Here is a 16,713-nt window from a genome sequence, read left to right as displayed (position 1 = left end):
TTTAAAAGTTATTTGAATTTTACAGTGAAAAATTTTCATTGACTGATTAAAAAAGCACTCAAGTTCAGTTATTGTCTTTCCTAATGAACCTGTCACACAACAGTGAGGAATAAAAGCAACGTTTCTTGTAAATAGTTTAATTTCAGGTGAGAAATAACACAAATGTTATATTTATCACACCCACGTTCAGAGAAAAATACACTTTGCTTTATGTGGAATAAATGCATTCATGATTTATGGGACTGGAGAAGGGAAAAGGATGGGAATAAAGCAGTGTTCTGGTATACCAAAAAAAAAAAAAAAAAAAAAAAAAAGTAATAAAGATCTATATAGACAAGCTACAGCTTGCTGAAAGCCAAAACTAAGTTGCCCAGATTGGTGCTTAGCTCCAAGAAAGACTCAATCCACTGCAGAGGTAAGGCTGCTAGTATGTGCCCCAAGGTTTTGTATAAAATCATAGAATCATTAAGATTGGAAAAGACCTCCAAGATCATCTGGTCCAACCATCCCCCTACCACCAACTAAATTTATCACCCACTAAACCATGTCCTTAAGAACCATGTCCAACCTTTCCTTAAACACCCCCAGGGGTGGTGACTCCACCACCTCCATGGGCAACCCCTTCCAATGCCTGACTACTCTTTCTGAGAAGAAATTTCTCCTAATTTCCAACCTAAACCTCACCTGGAGCAACTTGAGATCATTCCCTCCTGTCCTATCACTAGTTAACTGCGAGAAGAGGTCTTTCAGCTAGTTGTAGAGAGCAACAAGGTCTCCCATGAACCTCCTCTTCTCCAAACTAAACAACCCTAGTTCCCTGAGCTGCTCCTCATAGGACTTGTGTTCCAGACCCTTCACCACCTTTGTAGCCCTTCTCTGGACATGTTCCAGGGCCTCAATGTCTTTTTTTAGTGATGGGCCCAAAACTGAACACAGTACTAAAGGTGCGGCAGTTCTTGAGGAGCTGCTGCCTGTGGGAAGCCCATGTAGGATCAGTTTGAGAAGGCCTACATCCCATGGTAGGGACCCTATGATGGAGAAAGGGAAGAGAGTGACTGTGAAGGAGGGGCAGAGGAGAAGCTACAGAATGGCAGCGACCCCCATTCCCCCATTTCCCTGTGCTGCTGGGAAGAGGGTGGATGGTGGGAAGGTGCTTTTAGTTTGTTTTCTTTGTTTCTCACTCCTATAGCTTGTTAGTAAGAGGCAAAAAAAAAAAAATAAAAAAAAAATCTTCCTATGGTGAGTCTGTTTTGCCCGTGACAATAATTATCGAGTGATCTCCCTGTGATCTCCTCTGCACAGCTTTCCAGCCACTCTCCCCCAAGCCTGTAGCGCTGCATGGGGTTATTGTGACCAAAGTGCAGGACCTGGCACTTAGCCTTGTTGAACCTCATCCCACTGGTCTCTGCCCATCAACCCATCCTGTCTAGGTCCCTCTGTAGGGCCTTCCTACCCTCCCGCAGATCGACACTTCCCCCCAACTTGGTGTCACCTGCCAACTTACTGAGGGTGCACTCAATTTCCTCATCCAAATCATCAATAAAGATATTAAAGAGGATGGGCCCCAACACCGACCTTTGGGGAACACCATTCATGACCGGTCGCCAGCTGTATTTCACTCCATTCACCACTACTCTCTGGGCCTGGCCATCCAACAAGTTTTTAACCCAGCAAAGAGTGTACCTGTCCAAGCCATGGGCTTCCAGCTTCTCCTGGAGAATACTGTGGGAGACCGTGTCAAAGGCTTTGCTGTATGTATGACACTTAGAAAAATAATGGTTTGAATTAAAGTTATGAACATTTCAAACTGAGATACAAAAAGGTTCAAAAGTTTTTCACTGGTGTTAATAAGAAACTTAAATAGTTTATCAGTGAGGTAGAAGAACCATCTTTGAGAGAAAGAAGAGTTTTAGAGCTTTTACCTCCACAAAACATTTTGGAAGTGAAAACTTAAGAAATCAGGACAGCTTTATGAGTAAGATCATTTTTATAAGAGTTGAAAAAAAAAATGATTGAAAAGTATCACTTAAGTCATTTTAAAGTGGTAGTAGAGCCCAAGACAGAAGGGAAATGTTCAGTCCATATATTCCATTCAGTTTGTAACATGTGAACAGTTTTAGCTGATGAGAACACAGGGCAAGATTGTATATTCGGAAAGCCCAGGAAGATATTGTTCCAGCTTCTAAAGAACGTCTAAGTTATTGTATTGGGTTTATGTGGGAAGATGTTGGTAGTGGGAGCAGGGGGCGGGGGTGGGGGTGGGGGGGGTGGGAAGAGGCTGCAAAGATGTCATCTGTGAGACCAGGAGCTGCCACTATGTCTGACACAGCCAGTTCCAGCCATCTCCAAAAGGGACCCACCACTGGCCAAAGCTTAGACAATGAGTGATGCTGGTTGTGCTTTTGTGTTGACATATTTAAGAAAGGGGAAAAAAAAATTCTGTGCAGCAGCTGTGAAAGAGAAGAGTTAGAAAAGATGTGAGAGAAAACTCTCAAGACACCAAGGTCAGTGAAGAAGCAAGGGGAGGAGGTGCTCAAGACGCTGAAGCAGAGATTCCCCTGCAACCCATGGAGAAGACCATGGTTAAGCAGGTTGTCCCCCTGAAGAGCATGGAGGACCACAGTGGAGCAGATGTCCAAAGTGCAGTCTGTGGAGGACCCCATGCCAGAGCAGTTGGAAGTTTCCCTGAAGGAAACTGCAGCCTCTGGAAAGTCCAATTAAGGAGTAGGCTCATGGCAGGAACGGTAGCTCTGTAGGGGACCCACGCTGGAGTAGTCCATTCCTGAAGAACTGTACTCCATGGTATGGACCCATGCTGGAGCAGTTCTTGAAGTACTGCATCCTACAGGAAGGATCCTTGTTGGAGCAGTTCCTGAAGGACTGTATCCAGTGGGAGGGACCCCACACTGGAGCAGGGGAAGAGTGTGGAGAGGAAGGAACTGCAGAGATGTACTGTTATGAACCGCCACAACCCCCATTCTCTACCCCCCATGCAAATCGAGGGGGAGGAGGTAGAAGAATGGGGGGTGAATTCTAGCCTGGGAAGAAGGGTGGTGGGTAGGTGCTTTTAGTTAGTTTGTGTTTTTTCTTTAGTTCTCACTATCCTATTCTACTATTAACTGGCAATAAATTAAATGAATCTTCACCAAGTCGACTCTGTTTTGCTCATGACAATAATTCCTGAGTGATCTCTCTGTCCTTATCTCAACCCACAAGCTTTTTCATCTTATTTTCTCCCCTGCCTTGCTGAGGAGGGAGAGTGAGAGAGCAGCTTGATGAGCACCTGGCTACCAGCCAAGGTTAACCCACCACAGTAAGAAATAATTTAACACACTAACATATATGCAAAATTGTGAAAGTGAGGTTTCTGTTATCTCCTCCTCAAAAGACTATTTCAGTGATTTACATTTACCATAAAGCAAAATGTTCAAAGACTATGAGCCTATTTATAGCACACATTACAGTCTTAAATTAATCTCTAGAAGAGTATAAATGCTTTCCCTACACAACAAAGCAGGATGTATTTTATGCTGCAGGCTATTTGCACTACTATTTTTCTTGTGACATTCATATTCCACCCTATGTTCTATACTTGGGCTCTAGTTAAAAGCACAATACTGTTAGTGTCATTCTGTTAGATCATTATGCTGAGAAAAATAATTAACGACACATCAAAGATATATGTCTTAGGAAAAGAAATAAAAAAATTCTGATACCTGCGACATTAGAGGAATACAAAAATAAAAAGAAGTTTGCTGAATAACTGGAATAGTCTTCATGAAGGAAAAAAATCCAAGTATTAAATAAGCTTCCTACTCTGTAAACTGTATACAAAACACTGGGCTCTACTACATTTTGCCTGCTTAATCCAAACACCAAAAAAACCAACTTCTTACTTCTGTTATTCTTTGAAATAACAATACAATTAGAAAATATAAGTGAATATAAATCTTGTACTTTAAGTCAATATAATGAAGTTTAGGACTTTAGGGTCATAAAATCCTAGGGGGTTTTGAACCCATAGGGTGAATCACAGAATCACAGAATTTTCTAGGTTGGAAGAGACCTCAAGGTCATCGAGTCCAACCTCCAACCTAACGCTAACAGCCCTCCACTAAACCATATCCCTAAGCTCTACATCTAAACGTCTTTTGAAGACTTCCAGGGATGGTGACTCCACCACTTCCCTGGGCAGCCTGTTCCAATGTCTAACAACCCTTTCAGTGAAGAAGTTCTTCCTAACATCTAACCTAAAACTCCCCTGGCTCAACTTAAGCCCATTCCCCCTCGTCCTGTCACCAGGCACGTGGGAGAACAGGCCAACCCCCACCTCGCTACAGCCTCCCTTGAGGTACCTAAAAAGAGCGATAAGGTCACCCCTGAGCCTCCTCTTCTCCAGGCTGAACAAGCCCAGCTCCCTCAGCCGCTCCTCGTAGGACTTGTTCTCCAGGCCCCTCACCAGCTTCGTCGCCCTTCTCTGCACCCGCTCAAGCACCTCGATGTCCTTCTTGTAGCGAGGGGCCCAAAAGTGAACACAGTACTCGAGGTGCGGCCTCACCAGAGCTGAGTACAGGGGGACGATCACCTCCCTAGTCCTGCTGGTCACGCTGTTCCTGATACAAGCCAGGATGCCGTTGGCCTTCTTGGCTACCTGAGCACACTGCTGGCTCATATTCAGCCGACTATCCACCATCACTCCCAGGTCCTTCTCCGCCAGGCAGAAATAACCTATGAATTGTTTTCATTCCCACTACAGATTTTTATGGCTCTGCTACACAACATTAACTGTACAATTAGCTAAAATAAGAACATCTCTCTACAGTCAATTCCAATCCACTTTAACACAAAATAGATAGGTTGCACTGACTCTCCGCTGAGGAGATTAGTTTGTATCATTGTAGTGGGTTTACGTGGGGAACCACGACAATCATATTATTTGAGGCTTAGCCTCTTGATCCCTGTAGAACTTCTAATACTATTACATGCAATTGCATACAACTGCTGGTAGACATTTGGAAAACAGATGGGACTTGACAAGCCAGTCTGCTTTGAAAATGTCTTAGAAGAACTAACAAATCTGAATTTTGATGTTTAGCACAAACTGTTCAATCAGTATACTTTACTAGTCCAGCAATTTTAATCTCCAAATAATTATGTAAAAACACACACATTTCTACTGAAGCTTTCCAAAAACTTGTGTTTTAACCAAATTTTAAATAAAATTTAAAATGATTTTTAGTGGAATTATTTTTTCTTCGAAGCTGGTCATTTATGCTGATGTTTTCTTACCTCATTGTCTGACTCCACAAGCACTTGATCATATTCACTAAGGGCTACTAGGAACATGATAGATGTGACATTTTCAAAGCAATGTATCCATTTTCTTCTTTCTGATCGTTGGCCTCCCACATCCACCATTCTGCAAAATTAACAATGACCACATAAATTCTACAAATACCTTAGCAGATAAACATACAGTCACATATGGAACATTGAATTCAAGAATTTAGATGAAAACATAATTTGGTTTGTTTTTCTTAAAAAAAAAAATAAATAAAAAACATCCATTAATATTTCACAGAATTGTAGAATTGTTCAGGTTGGAAGGGACCTCTGGAGGTCATCTGGTCCAACCCTGCCTGGCTCAAGCAGGGCCACTTGCCCGGGACTAAGTCCAGACAGCTTTTGAAGATCTCCAAAGAGGGAGACTCCACAACCTCTCTGGGCAACCTCTTCAAGTGCTCAGTCACCCGCACAGTAAAGAAGCGTTTCCTGATGTTTTGACAGAATCTCTTGTGTTCCAGTTTGTGCCCATTGCCTCTTGTTCTGACACTGTGCACCAATGGAAAGAGACTGGATCTGTCTTCATTGCAGCCTCCTTTCAAGTATTTATAGACATTGATGAGATCCCCTCTGAGCGTTCCCTAGGCTGAACAGTCCCAACTCTCTTAGCCTTTCCTCCTAGGAAAGATACTCCAGTCCCTTGATCATCTTGGTGGCCATTCGTTGAACTCTTTCCAGTAGCTCCATGTCTCTCTTCTAATGGGGAGCCCAGAACTGAACAGAGATGCAGCCTCACCAATGCTGAATAGAGGGAAAGGATCACCTCTCTTGACCTGTTGGCAGTACTTTGCCTAATGCAGACCAGGATTTCTTCTTTGTGGCAAGGGCACGTTGCTGACTCATGTTCAACTTGGTGTCCACCAGAATCCCCTAGGTCATTTTCTGCCCAGCAGCTTGACAGAAAAGCAGCAATAGACTCTGTGTGGCTCCCAGGATATCCTGGTGCATGAGTTTGTTCCTCCCCAGGAATGAAGGGGGTGGGGGAGAGAGTAACCAGCAGCCCCGTGGGGGACTCATAGACAGGGCTGCTGAACAAAGGGCATGGGGTAATGTGAAAGGGAGGAATTGCAAAATCAACAAAATGGGGGTTAAGCAGGGTCACCTCCAGCACTTGCAGGTAAGAAAGGATGTGTCTACAAGGCACCATTATGGATAAGTCCCCAACATCCAACATGTTGGAGTGCATCTCTAAATTGCCTGTATACTAATGGATGTAGGATGGGAAATAAACAAGATGAGTTAGACATGCATACAGTTAGAATATCCTGAGTTGGAAGGGACCCTTAAGGATCATCAAGTCCAACTCTTGACACCGCACAGGTCTACCCAAAAGTTCAGACCATGTGACTAAGTGCACAGTCCAATCTCTTCTTAAATTCAGACAGGCTCGGTGCAGTGACCACTTCCCTGGGGAGCCTGTTCCAGTGTGCAACCACCCTCTCTGTGAAGAACCCCCTCCTGATGTCAAGCCTAAATTTCCCCTGCCTCAGCTTAACCCCGTTCCCACGGGTCCTGTCACTGGTGTTAATGGAGAAAAGGTCTCCTGCCTCTCGACACCCCCTTACGAGGAAGTTGTAGACTGTGATGAGGTCTCCCCTCAGCCTCCTCTTCTCCAGGCTGAACAGGCCCAGTGACCTCAGCCGTTCTTCGTACGTCGAAGAACGTACAGTTGCAGGGCTACAATCTTTCTGGGATCATGGACATGGTGGGATAATTCCCATGACTGAAATGTTGCAATGAAAGTGTACAGGCTTTTTAGAAAGGACAGGCTGGGGAGATGAGGAGGGAGGTCTTGTTTTCTATGTGAGCTAGAGTGCATGGAGCTCTGCCTGGAGATGGATGAGGGAGGAGCTGACTGAGAATTTATGGGTTAGGATTAAAGTTGCCCAGCTTTTTACAGCTGCCCAATTTTAAGAGCATAAACTGAATACAATGTATTTACTAAAGTTAATAGCCAAAATAAAAACTCAAATTTGCCTGCAGAGTGTACTCCTAATTCATTAGGCATCTCAATGTAACTAGACACTCGGGTGTCTTAATTGCAATTGCAATTGCATAGTTATTTTTTAAGCAACTGTTTTTGCACTCAGAATGAGCTGTGGTGAAAATCATTTGTTGGAGTGGTAGTAAACTTACAAAATATCACTTCTCTCTAAAAATCAAGTACAGAAGTGGTACCTTTACATTTCATAATTTACATGAAGTAGAAGGAAACATGATTGCATTTTCTGATTATTATTCATGATGAAACAGCTATACTCATTCTACTGAAAAATTGCTTTCAGTTTTTCTGTCAGTAATTAACTTCAGAAAAAGTCTATTTGTCTCTCATCCTCTTGACATCTTTAACAATAGTTGCCCTTCATATATGGACAAAACCATAAAATTAGCAATATCAAACTTTAAACATAGAAGAATTTGTACTTTTAACCAATATCCTGTACATGGTATTACTAATATAAAAGGAAAAGAATAAATAACCAAAGCATCTGTCTACTTTTTTTCTACCTGAAAATGACGCTTTGTAAGTCGAATGGATATTCAATGATCCCTGTTGTTGGGACTCGAACTCTAAGCACATCTTGCTGAGTTGGCAGGTAGGTTGAATCTGCTATGCGGTCCAAATCGTTAAGATAACTATAGACAGGGAGAAACAACAGGAATGCAAGACAGTGACACCATTATACTACTGAGGAGAAGAGAAGGGAAGACTTGGGAAAAGAAGTAGGGTGTGGGATAGGAAGAAGTGCAACAGAAAAAAGAGCACAATTGGCATAAAAGAGGGAAGAAAATTGACATTTTCATAGCTTCCAGTAAATAGTACAAAAGGACAGCATAATCATTATGATTTTCATATAAATTTGTTTGGATTTCACACATGGAACTACCAACAATTCAGAATTTTTAATTATTCAGTTCTGGGTAAAGACAAATAATATGATAAAATGTCTAAGAAATATAAACCAATATAATTTTATCTGAATATCTTTTTCCTGATATTTACTTTGCAGTGTCAACACAGATACATGGATAGAGAAACATGAATCTTTCAAGTGACCGTTAACTCATTTAGCAGAGATCATTATCAGTTACAAAATGGTAGGAGGATAAATAGCACTCTTTGGAGCTAAAAGAAACAAACTCACACTGACTGATTAAAAAAAATCTCTCCAGATATTGTTATCAGAAGGGAGAGCTATGATCATCTAGTGTGATGTCTGGCACCTGAAATTCCTTCATCCAGGCAGAAAGTTCTGATAAAGTTATTAAGCCTACAGTACGTGAAATGCATCCAAGTCAGTTAGCAAATAATCTGAAACTGCAATAAAACTGTAATGACTTTTTAACTATAACAAACAACTCTTCTGCTATTGCTTAATGGTGGTTTTCAACCATAAAGCAGCAGTGCACTGGAGGTTTTAATTCACTTTCATGAGAGATGCTTCAAAAAACAAACAAACAAAAAACAAACAAACAAAAAAACGATTGATTGGGTCCAGTAGTTGCATGCGAATTTAGTGCACCAGGCAGTTTGGGCTCTCCCCAGGCTAGATGTCTGCTGTAGGAAAGTCGGAAATTAAGTTTTTGTGTATTTGATTACTTCCAAGCACAAGGATGACCTAGTTGGTCAGAGTTAGTCACTGATAAGATAACCTAAGGCCACCATGATTCATTCTAGGGGAAGGCACCAATGGACTCTGTGCAGTTTATCAAATCACTGAGTATCACTAAGCTCTGAATATATTCTTTTCTTCATAGTTATTATTTAAGGTGTTATTTTTAAAAATAAATTCACAGAAAAAATAACTAGGCTACTTCTAGATACTCAGAATGATTTGTTATGAAATAGTGAAAGTTGTCATGAACACTGACAGAAACAGCAATTTGAGTTCTAATTTACAGTATAAATACAGAAGAATTAATTTGTTAACCCTGGCAGAGAGCCAAAAATATTATCAAATTTTCTTCACTATGATTTTATTCATGAAAGATTAAGCTGACAGTAAACGTTGAATATGAGAATATTACACATAATAAGAAAGATGTATTGAACCATATATCTTAGAAAAAAATATATTCAGAAGTTAGTACTCTGATAAAATTTTCTTAGAACACTATTTCTAGGGTTTTCTAGGGTTTATCTAATTATATATTTTTTATATTTTCTCAGAACTAGTTTCTGCCAATAGGAAAAAGGGCTTGAAAATCTGAGCATATCATCTGCCCTTAGATGTTTTACACAAAAAGCAGAATAGATAAGCTGATCATCAATTTGTTGCGGGGTGTGTGGATTTGTTATGGATAACCACAGGAGGAAATCCAAAGAGACACTGCAACACTAACTGACCTCTTTTTTCCTCCCACCCCTCCGTTGTCTGGATTACGTACTTGGATTTTTCCTTTCTCGTGTTTTTGCAAAGAGATGTTACATTATTTAGGTTGAAGGAATGTGGTATTGAGATATGCTTGCAGTGATAAGAAAGCTTACTAGACAACCTTGTAAAATGCAGACAACAAGACTCAGTGCAATTAAGCAAAAATCACAGTGTCAAGTCAAGTCAGATAAGGGAAGGAATATTGCCACCTCATAGAGTAAAAAGTCACAAGAAACTTGAAAAATAACAGGCTGGCAACTGAAAGCCATGTATTATCTGTGGAGCGTCAGATAGGTTGTGAATCTGGAGTACCCAGTCAATGGGGAAACAGGGGAGGGTCCCAATCATCGAGAGATAAAGTATATAAACTGTGCTATGCAATTAGAAGGTGCGCTCCTGCTTGCAGGACACTCACCATTGCAACTGTGAATAAAAATGTTACTTCACTGAGATCCTATGTTATTGGCCAAAGAGTGTTTTCCACAGTTCCATACAAAATTAACTGCTGATATGGTTTTACAAGCATTTTACCTCTATCTGTATTTGGATCCCAAGGAGGTTCTTGCTCTGGCATGAACCTCTCTGGCCCTTCCTTTACATTAATCTTCCTATTTTCCTCATTAGCCTTCTCTAACACCAACTGTCTCTCTTTCAACGTTTAACAAAACCTGCATGTCTTCCAGTCAGGACTGTGATTAAGTACAGTCATTTGAAATACTCAGTATACCGTCTCAGGATTTTCTCTGTAGGAGGACTGACTCTTTCCAATTTATAATGGTACTTTTACAAAAAACATTAATCCCTGGGGTCATACTGCTTCCCGAAGTGGGGCCTGAAATGCTACCGGATTTTGTGCCCTCAATTCTCCCTGCAATTGGACTAAATCCTACCACTCTCCTAAACTCCTCACTCCCTTGCCTTTCATCTACAATACTTCCTCGATCTGAATCTCTTTCATTGGATACCAAATGTTGTACATCTTCTTCCTCTTCACCTTGTTTCAAACACCTCTTTCGGATACTACATGCTGAGCAACACCTAAAGAGATGCTTAATCTCTTTATCAGACATCATCATCATTACATTACCATCATTGATTAACAGTTTACATTTTTCCTAGTATCATGATCATTCCATAAAGAAAAAAAGATCTAAATAAGGTGCTTAATTACCTATTTATCCCATTTGCCTGTTTTGACAAAATAGCATCAGTTATAAAATAGTATTATAATGCAAAGTAACCAATCTCAGTCATTTTTCCCTATCATCTAATTTATATTTAGGCCACTACTGCATGCAATATTGCTTCAGTTTTCCTTTATTTAGGGGATCCCCACCAAACTTATTCCAGTTCTTAGGGATGCATCCTAAAGGTGAACAAGGAGTTGGTTCTGAGGAAGGACTAGTCCCCATTTTACCGCACGAAACAGTCTATACCCACAACTCTGGTTGTTTTGTGCATGCTGGAGTCCTGCAAATCCCCTCTCCCCACTGGCAGCCAACAAGACGATCTGGGAAAGGCTCTAAGGCTGTCCCATCTGTGTCACCATAAATTGTTGTCCAATAAAAAGTTTGGATTTGTTACCCAGTGTGCAATAAGCCAATCCACACACTAGGTTGAAATATTGTATATTTCAGAGTTGCAGAAGTCTGGGTACCAGGTGTTTTCTCACAAAGCTGGCACACCTAAGGATTTTCTATACCACTCTTTATAAAGTTCCTTACATTTACATGTTTGTACAATCCCCTAGCCTCCGATTGGTTACATAATTAGCATAATGCTGACATGACAGAATCATTCTGCACATCCTCAGAAAGGAATGGTCCCTTGTTGGGCTGGGGTTTCCCAGCCCAGGGGCATGATTTTTACTATTATGAGGATAGTTCACAGAGACATAACATTAGAATGCTCCTAATCTTTGTTTTTCAGCCAACTATTCATGACAGGTTGATTGATGATTGATTCAAAGATGTAATTCAGAATGTTTCCCTCAAGAATGTCAACATAATTGTCTTCCTGGTTAGCAGTTCCTCAGTTAATCATCCTTTAGACATCTCCAAGGCCTGGGTCATCTTGCCTTTTCCTCAAAGTACATATTTTATCTCTTTCACACAAAACAGAGTTAAACATACACTGGTACCACCACCAAAAACAGAGGTTTTATTTTTATTTTGTGACTTTATTTGGGAAAAAATAAGGGTACAAGAAGGATCATTATATGTTATAGTGGTATTCATGAAAACAGGAGAATTTTAAGAGAATAAAATTGTACGTGACCCGTTCATACAATTGCCTTGTTGCATTCCTTTGGAAAGTCTCTGCTGTAATATCTAATGTGTAAACCTAGTTACTGTACCTCAGCACCATGGGCATAGTGGACATATTACTAAGATATGCAGTAGTCCTGTTGGGAGGAATGGGTTAAAAACAAAAGACTGGTGAGGAGGATTGTAAATAGGTTCAAGTGACCTTGCAGCTGAGAATGTGCAGTCTGGAGAGCAGCAATGTAGAAAAACATTTAAATTATGTCTGCTGCTGTTTATGCTCTGTGTGCTTGGCAAGTAGCACATCTGTGCATAGATAAAACGGGTGGTGTTTGGTAGACTCAGAGGCACCCTATCAGACGCACTTGAGTTCCTGGCCTTGGTACAGAGATGATCAAAGAAGCACAGTGAGGATCACAGCATGGTGGTAAAAACAGTGTGTGCATGAACCTTTGATAAAAACAGGTGAAACCAGCAGGTTGGTGATCTCCTAGCATGGACCCTGTTAGCATTTCCTGCATCACTGCTTGTGTGCCTCCACTTGTGTGCTTCTTCTCGGGATTCCCTGGATGGTGAGGTAACAAGAATAAATCTACTCTTTGCATTTTAGCCGCGAGTCTGTGGTTGTTCCTGCTGCCTACCTGTGTTGACTCACACAAGTTCACATCTTTTTTTAGAAGGACAGTAATTTAAAGGGGCATTAAAAAATAGAAAAGTCTCATTTGTGTTATTGGAAACCATTTAAAGAGCAATTGGGATTTTTTCTGTCCTAACACAAATCACTGTTTTAATTAAGTTCTAGAAGCACTAATTTATCATTTAAAATTACATATCTTTTCGTCATACTCATTCATTTCTGCTTAAGTTCTGCTTTTACACATGTACAAAATGGAAATCTTTTTACTCATTTCACCAGTAGCACCTTCTAAAGTTTACACAGAATCCTTACATTCCTTATAGAGTCCTATTTCCTTCCTTAGATATCTGCACTTATGTAGTGAGTTTACATGGCAAGGTTTTGGTAGCAGGGGGCCATAGGGGTGGCTTTTGTGAGAAGCTGCACCATGTTAGGTAAGGGCCCCACTGCTGACCAGAGCTGAGCCAGTAAGTGATGTTGTTTGTGCCTCTGTGAGAGCATATTTAAGACAGGGGAAAAAAAAACTGCTGGGGAACAGCAGCTGGGAGAGAGAGAGGGGAGTGAGAAACAGCCTTGCAGGTGCCAAGGTCAGTGAAGAAGGAGGGGAAAAGGTGCTCCAGGCACCGGAGCAGAAGTCCCCTGCAGCCTGTGGTGAAGACCATGGTGAAGCAGGATGTCCCCCTGCAGCCCATGGAGTACCATGGTGGAACAGGGTTTCATGCTGCAGCCCATGGAGGAGACCACGGTGGAGCAGGTGGACCTGCACCGACGGAGGCTGCGGCCTGTGGAAGACCCCTGCTGGAGCAGATTCCAGGCCAGACCTGTAGCCCTTAGAGAGGAGACCACGCAGGAGCAGGTGATCTGGCAGGAGCTGCTGCCCGTGGGGGACCCAGTTTGGAGCAGTGTGCTCCTGAGGGATGGACCCCATGGTATGGACCCATATCTGTAGCAGTTCTGGAAGAGCTGCTGCCTGTGGGAAGCCCATACCGAATCAGTTCATCAAGGACTGCATCCCGTGGGAGGGACCCCACAGCACAGGGGACAAGAGTGACCGAGGAGGAGCAGCGGAGAACCGCTATAGACTGACCTCAACCCCCATTCCCCCGTTCCCCCGCACCGCTTGGGGAGGAGGAGGTGGAAGAGGGTGGGTGGGGGGGAAGGCGTTTTTGGTTTCTTTCCTTTGTTTCTCACTTCTCTAGCTTGTTAGTAATAAGCAATAAATCTTACTGTCTCCCTATGCCGAGTCTGTTTTGCCCGTTACAATAATTATTGTGCGATCTCCTTGTCCTTATCTCAACTTCTGAGCCCTTTTCATCGTATTTTCTCCCCGTTCCTCTTTGAGGAGGGGGAGTGAGAGAGCGGTTGTGGTGGAGCTCGGCTGCCCACCTGAGTAAAACCACCACAGTTTCCCAGAGAGGTTGACCAAAGGGATATTCCATGCCATATAACATCATTCTCAGCAATAAAAACTGGGAGATAGGTCTTTTTCAAGGTCTTCTCCAAGCCATTGCTTGAACACTGTTTGGGCATTATTCTGCTTGTGGGAGGTGGTAAGTGACTGCCATTGTATCACTTGTGAGTTGTTGTTTTTTTTTTTCTCACCCCCCCCCTTTACTTCACTTATTAATTTGCCTTTATCTCAACACACAGGTTCTCTCACTTCTGCTCTTCCAGTTGTCTCCTCCCTCCCACTTGGGAAAGAGTGAGCAGCTAGGTGGGTACTTAGTTGCTGGCAGGGGTAGAGCCACCATATGCACTTCCTTCCTTCCTTCCTTCCTTCCTTCCTTGGAGAGACCTGTGTAGCAGAATTACTTGCACTGGAATTCAGATTTTAATGCAGTTTGTACATCCTTCCTTTGAAGCAAAGAAATACAGATTTATCTTAACTTTCTTCTCATGACCATATTTTCCTTTACTTACTTTCCCACTTTTGCAGAATGTGAGAAACAAAGTTGTGTTTTTGAAGCAGAGTGTGTTTTTGCAGTGGAAAATTCCACTACCACTGCATATTCAAAAGTGATTATGAGGCATATCAGTGGGGAATATATTAAGCAGATAAGGGGAAGGTCCCACTGTCCCAAAATAAGGAGGATAGCTAAGAAAAACAGGATGAGCAATACGAAAACAGTAAAAACAAAAATCACGGGCCCTCTAGTCATGAGAGAAGAAGGAAAAAAAAAAAAAGGAAAAGGAGAAATTAATGGCTGGTCAAATTAAATTGTACATATAGGTTACAGTAATAATCATCGAGTACTTTGTGAAGTTGTAGTACTCACCCAATGAGGAAATAGGGGGGGAATTAAGCGTTGGGTAATAGGGAATATAAGGTTATGATATACTTTTGCTGGGCGCTCCTGCTTCCAGGACACCCGCCACTGCAGTCACGAATAAAATAGCTTCACAGAAAATCCTGTCTGAAGAAAATTATTGAGATCTTTCTCAGAAGATTAGACAAACTTCCTGTTACCATATTAGCAGGTATGTATAGTACAAAGTATAACTTTTTATTCTTTGATCAATTTAGATGGAATCAAACTTGTTGCTGTCCTGGTTTCAGCTAGGATAGAGTTAATTTTACTTCTAGTAAAGTAGGGTAACGTAAAGTAGAATTCTAGTCTGGTAGGGTACTGTGTTTGGGATTTAGGATGAACATAATGCTGATATCACACTGATGTTTTAATTGTTGAGTTGCAAGGAAAAACAACTGCAAAAGGGTGAATCTTTAAGAAAATTGATGCTCCAATATCCAGCAGGAAGTCCCCAAGACACAGTAATGAATATTATGACCAGGATTAGAGGGGCCCTGCCTCCAGCCAGGGGAAGGAAAAGGACAGTCGTGTTTATTGGACTGTGTGGATTCAGTGGCCTGGCACGTCAGACCCACAAAAGTATAAGGCTTTAGTAGACACAGGCGCACAGTGTACTGTAATGCCATCAAGCTATAAAGGGCCAGAACCCATCTGTATTTATGGGGTGACAGGGGGATCCCAGCAGTTAACTGTATTGGAGTATTGGAGGCTGAAGTGAGTCTAACTGGGAATGAGTGGCAAAGGCACCCTACTGGGACTGCCGTGGAGGCTCCGTGCATCCTTGGCATAGACTCAGAAGAGGATACTTCAAGCACGCAAAAGGGTACCGGTGGGCCTTTGGCGTAGCAGCCTTGGAGATGGAGGACATTAAACAGTTGTCTACCTTGTCTACCTTGCCTGGTCTCTTGGAGGACCCTTCTGTTGTAGGGTTGTGTACTGGGTCTGGCTGGAATGTTAACTTTCCCGGCAGCAGCCCATACAGTGCTGTGCTCTGCACTTCTAGCTGGAACAGCAGTGTTATCACACCAGTGTTGTGTCTACTGCTGAGCAGCAGTGGCACAGCATCGGGCCTTTCTCTAACCCTCCTAGGGGGTGGGCAAAAAGTGAGGAGAGAAACATCACTAGGGCAGCTGACCTAAACCAATCAAAGGGATATTCCATACCATGTGATGTCACACTCAGCAATAAAAGGTGGAAACAGGAAGAGGAGGGGAGGGGTGGGCTCTCGTTGGGAAAACGTCGGTCCTCCTCTCGAACACCGGCTACGTGCGTTGAGGCCTTGCTTCAAGGACGTGGTCAATCATCGCTCATTTGTGGGAAGTAGAGAGTAATTTCTTTCCTCTGCACTTCCATATAGCCTTCGTTTATTTTATTTGTTTGTTTTCCTCCCTTCTTTTTATTTTTCCCTTTTCCCCTCCCTTTTCCCCTTTCCCTTTTTATTTCCCCTTAGTTAAATTGTTTAGTTCATAATAATCTTTATTTTATTATTATTATTATTTTCCTTTAATTAAATTATCCTTATCTCAACCCATGAGTTGCTCTTTGCTTTACTTCTCCCCCTCCTCATCTAAAGGAGGGGGAGTGAGAGAGCAGTTGTGGGGTTTAGCTGCCCAGCACAGTAAAACCACCACAGGTTGCTGAGGGTTGAAGAACAGCAGGTGCCAATCGCTAACACAACAGTGCACGGGCAGCAATATCGCACCAACCAAGACTCCCTGATTCCCATCCATAAGGTAATTCATCTACTGGAAAACCAAGGAGTGATCAGCAAATCTCATTCACTT

At 42.1% G+C, this 16,713-nt stretch overlaps 1 protein-coding gene across 1 annotated transcript in view; it reads right to left on the bottom strand.

The window, feature by feature from the left end:
• Window positions 1–16,713, bottom strand: part of LOC311220910 (guanine nucleotide-binding protein G(q) subunit alpha-like) — a 120,281-nt gene that overhangs the window by 39,934 nt on the left and 63,634 nt on the right. Inside the window, exons 4-5 of the mRNA XM_084304553.1 lie at window positions 7,852–7,980; window positions 5,290–5,419 (exon numbers count right to left, since the gene is read on the bottom strand). Of these exons, the coding sequence (XP_084160679.1) occupies window positions 5,290–5,419; window positions 7,852–7,980 (259 nt within the window). The remainder of the gene's footprint in view (window positions 1–5,289; window positions 5,420–7,851; window positions 7,981–16,713) is intronic.

Source organism: Netta rufina (assembly GCF_964035555.1).
Source record: "Netta rufina genome assembly, chromosome: W".
In the NCBI taxonomy this organism is placed as follows: Eukaryota; Metazoa; Chordata; class Aves; order Anseriformes; family Anatidae; genus Netta; species Netta rufina.
This window is presented reverse-complemented; position numbering and strand designations above follow the sequence as displayed.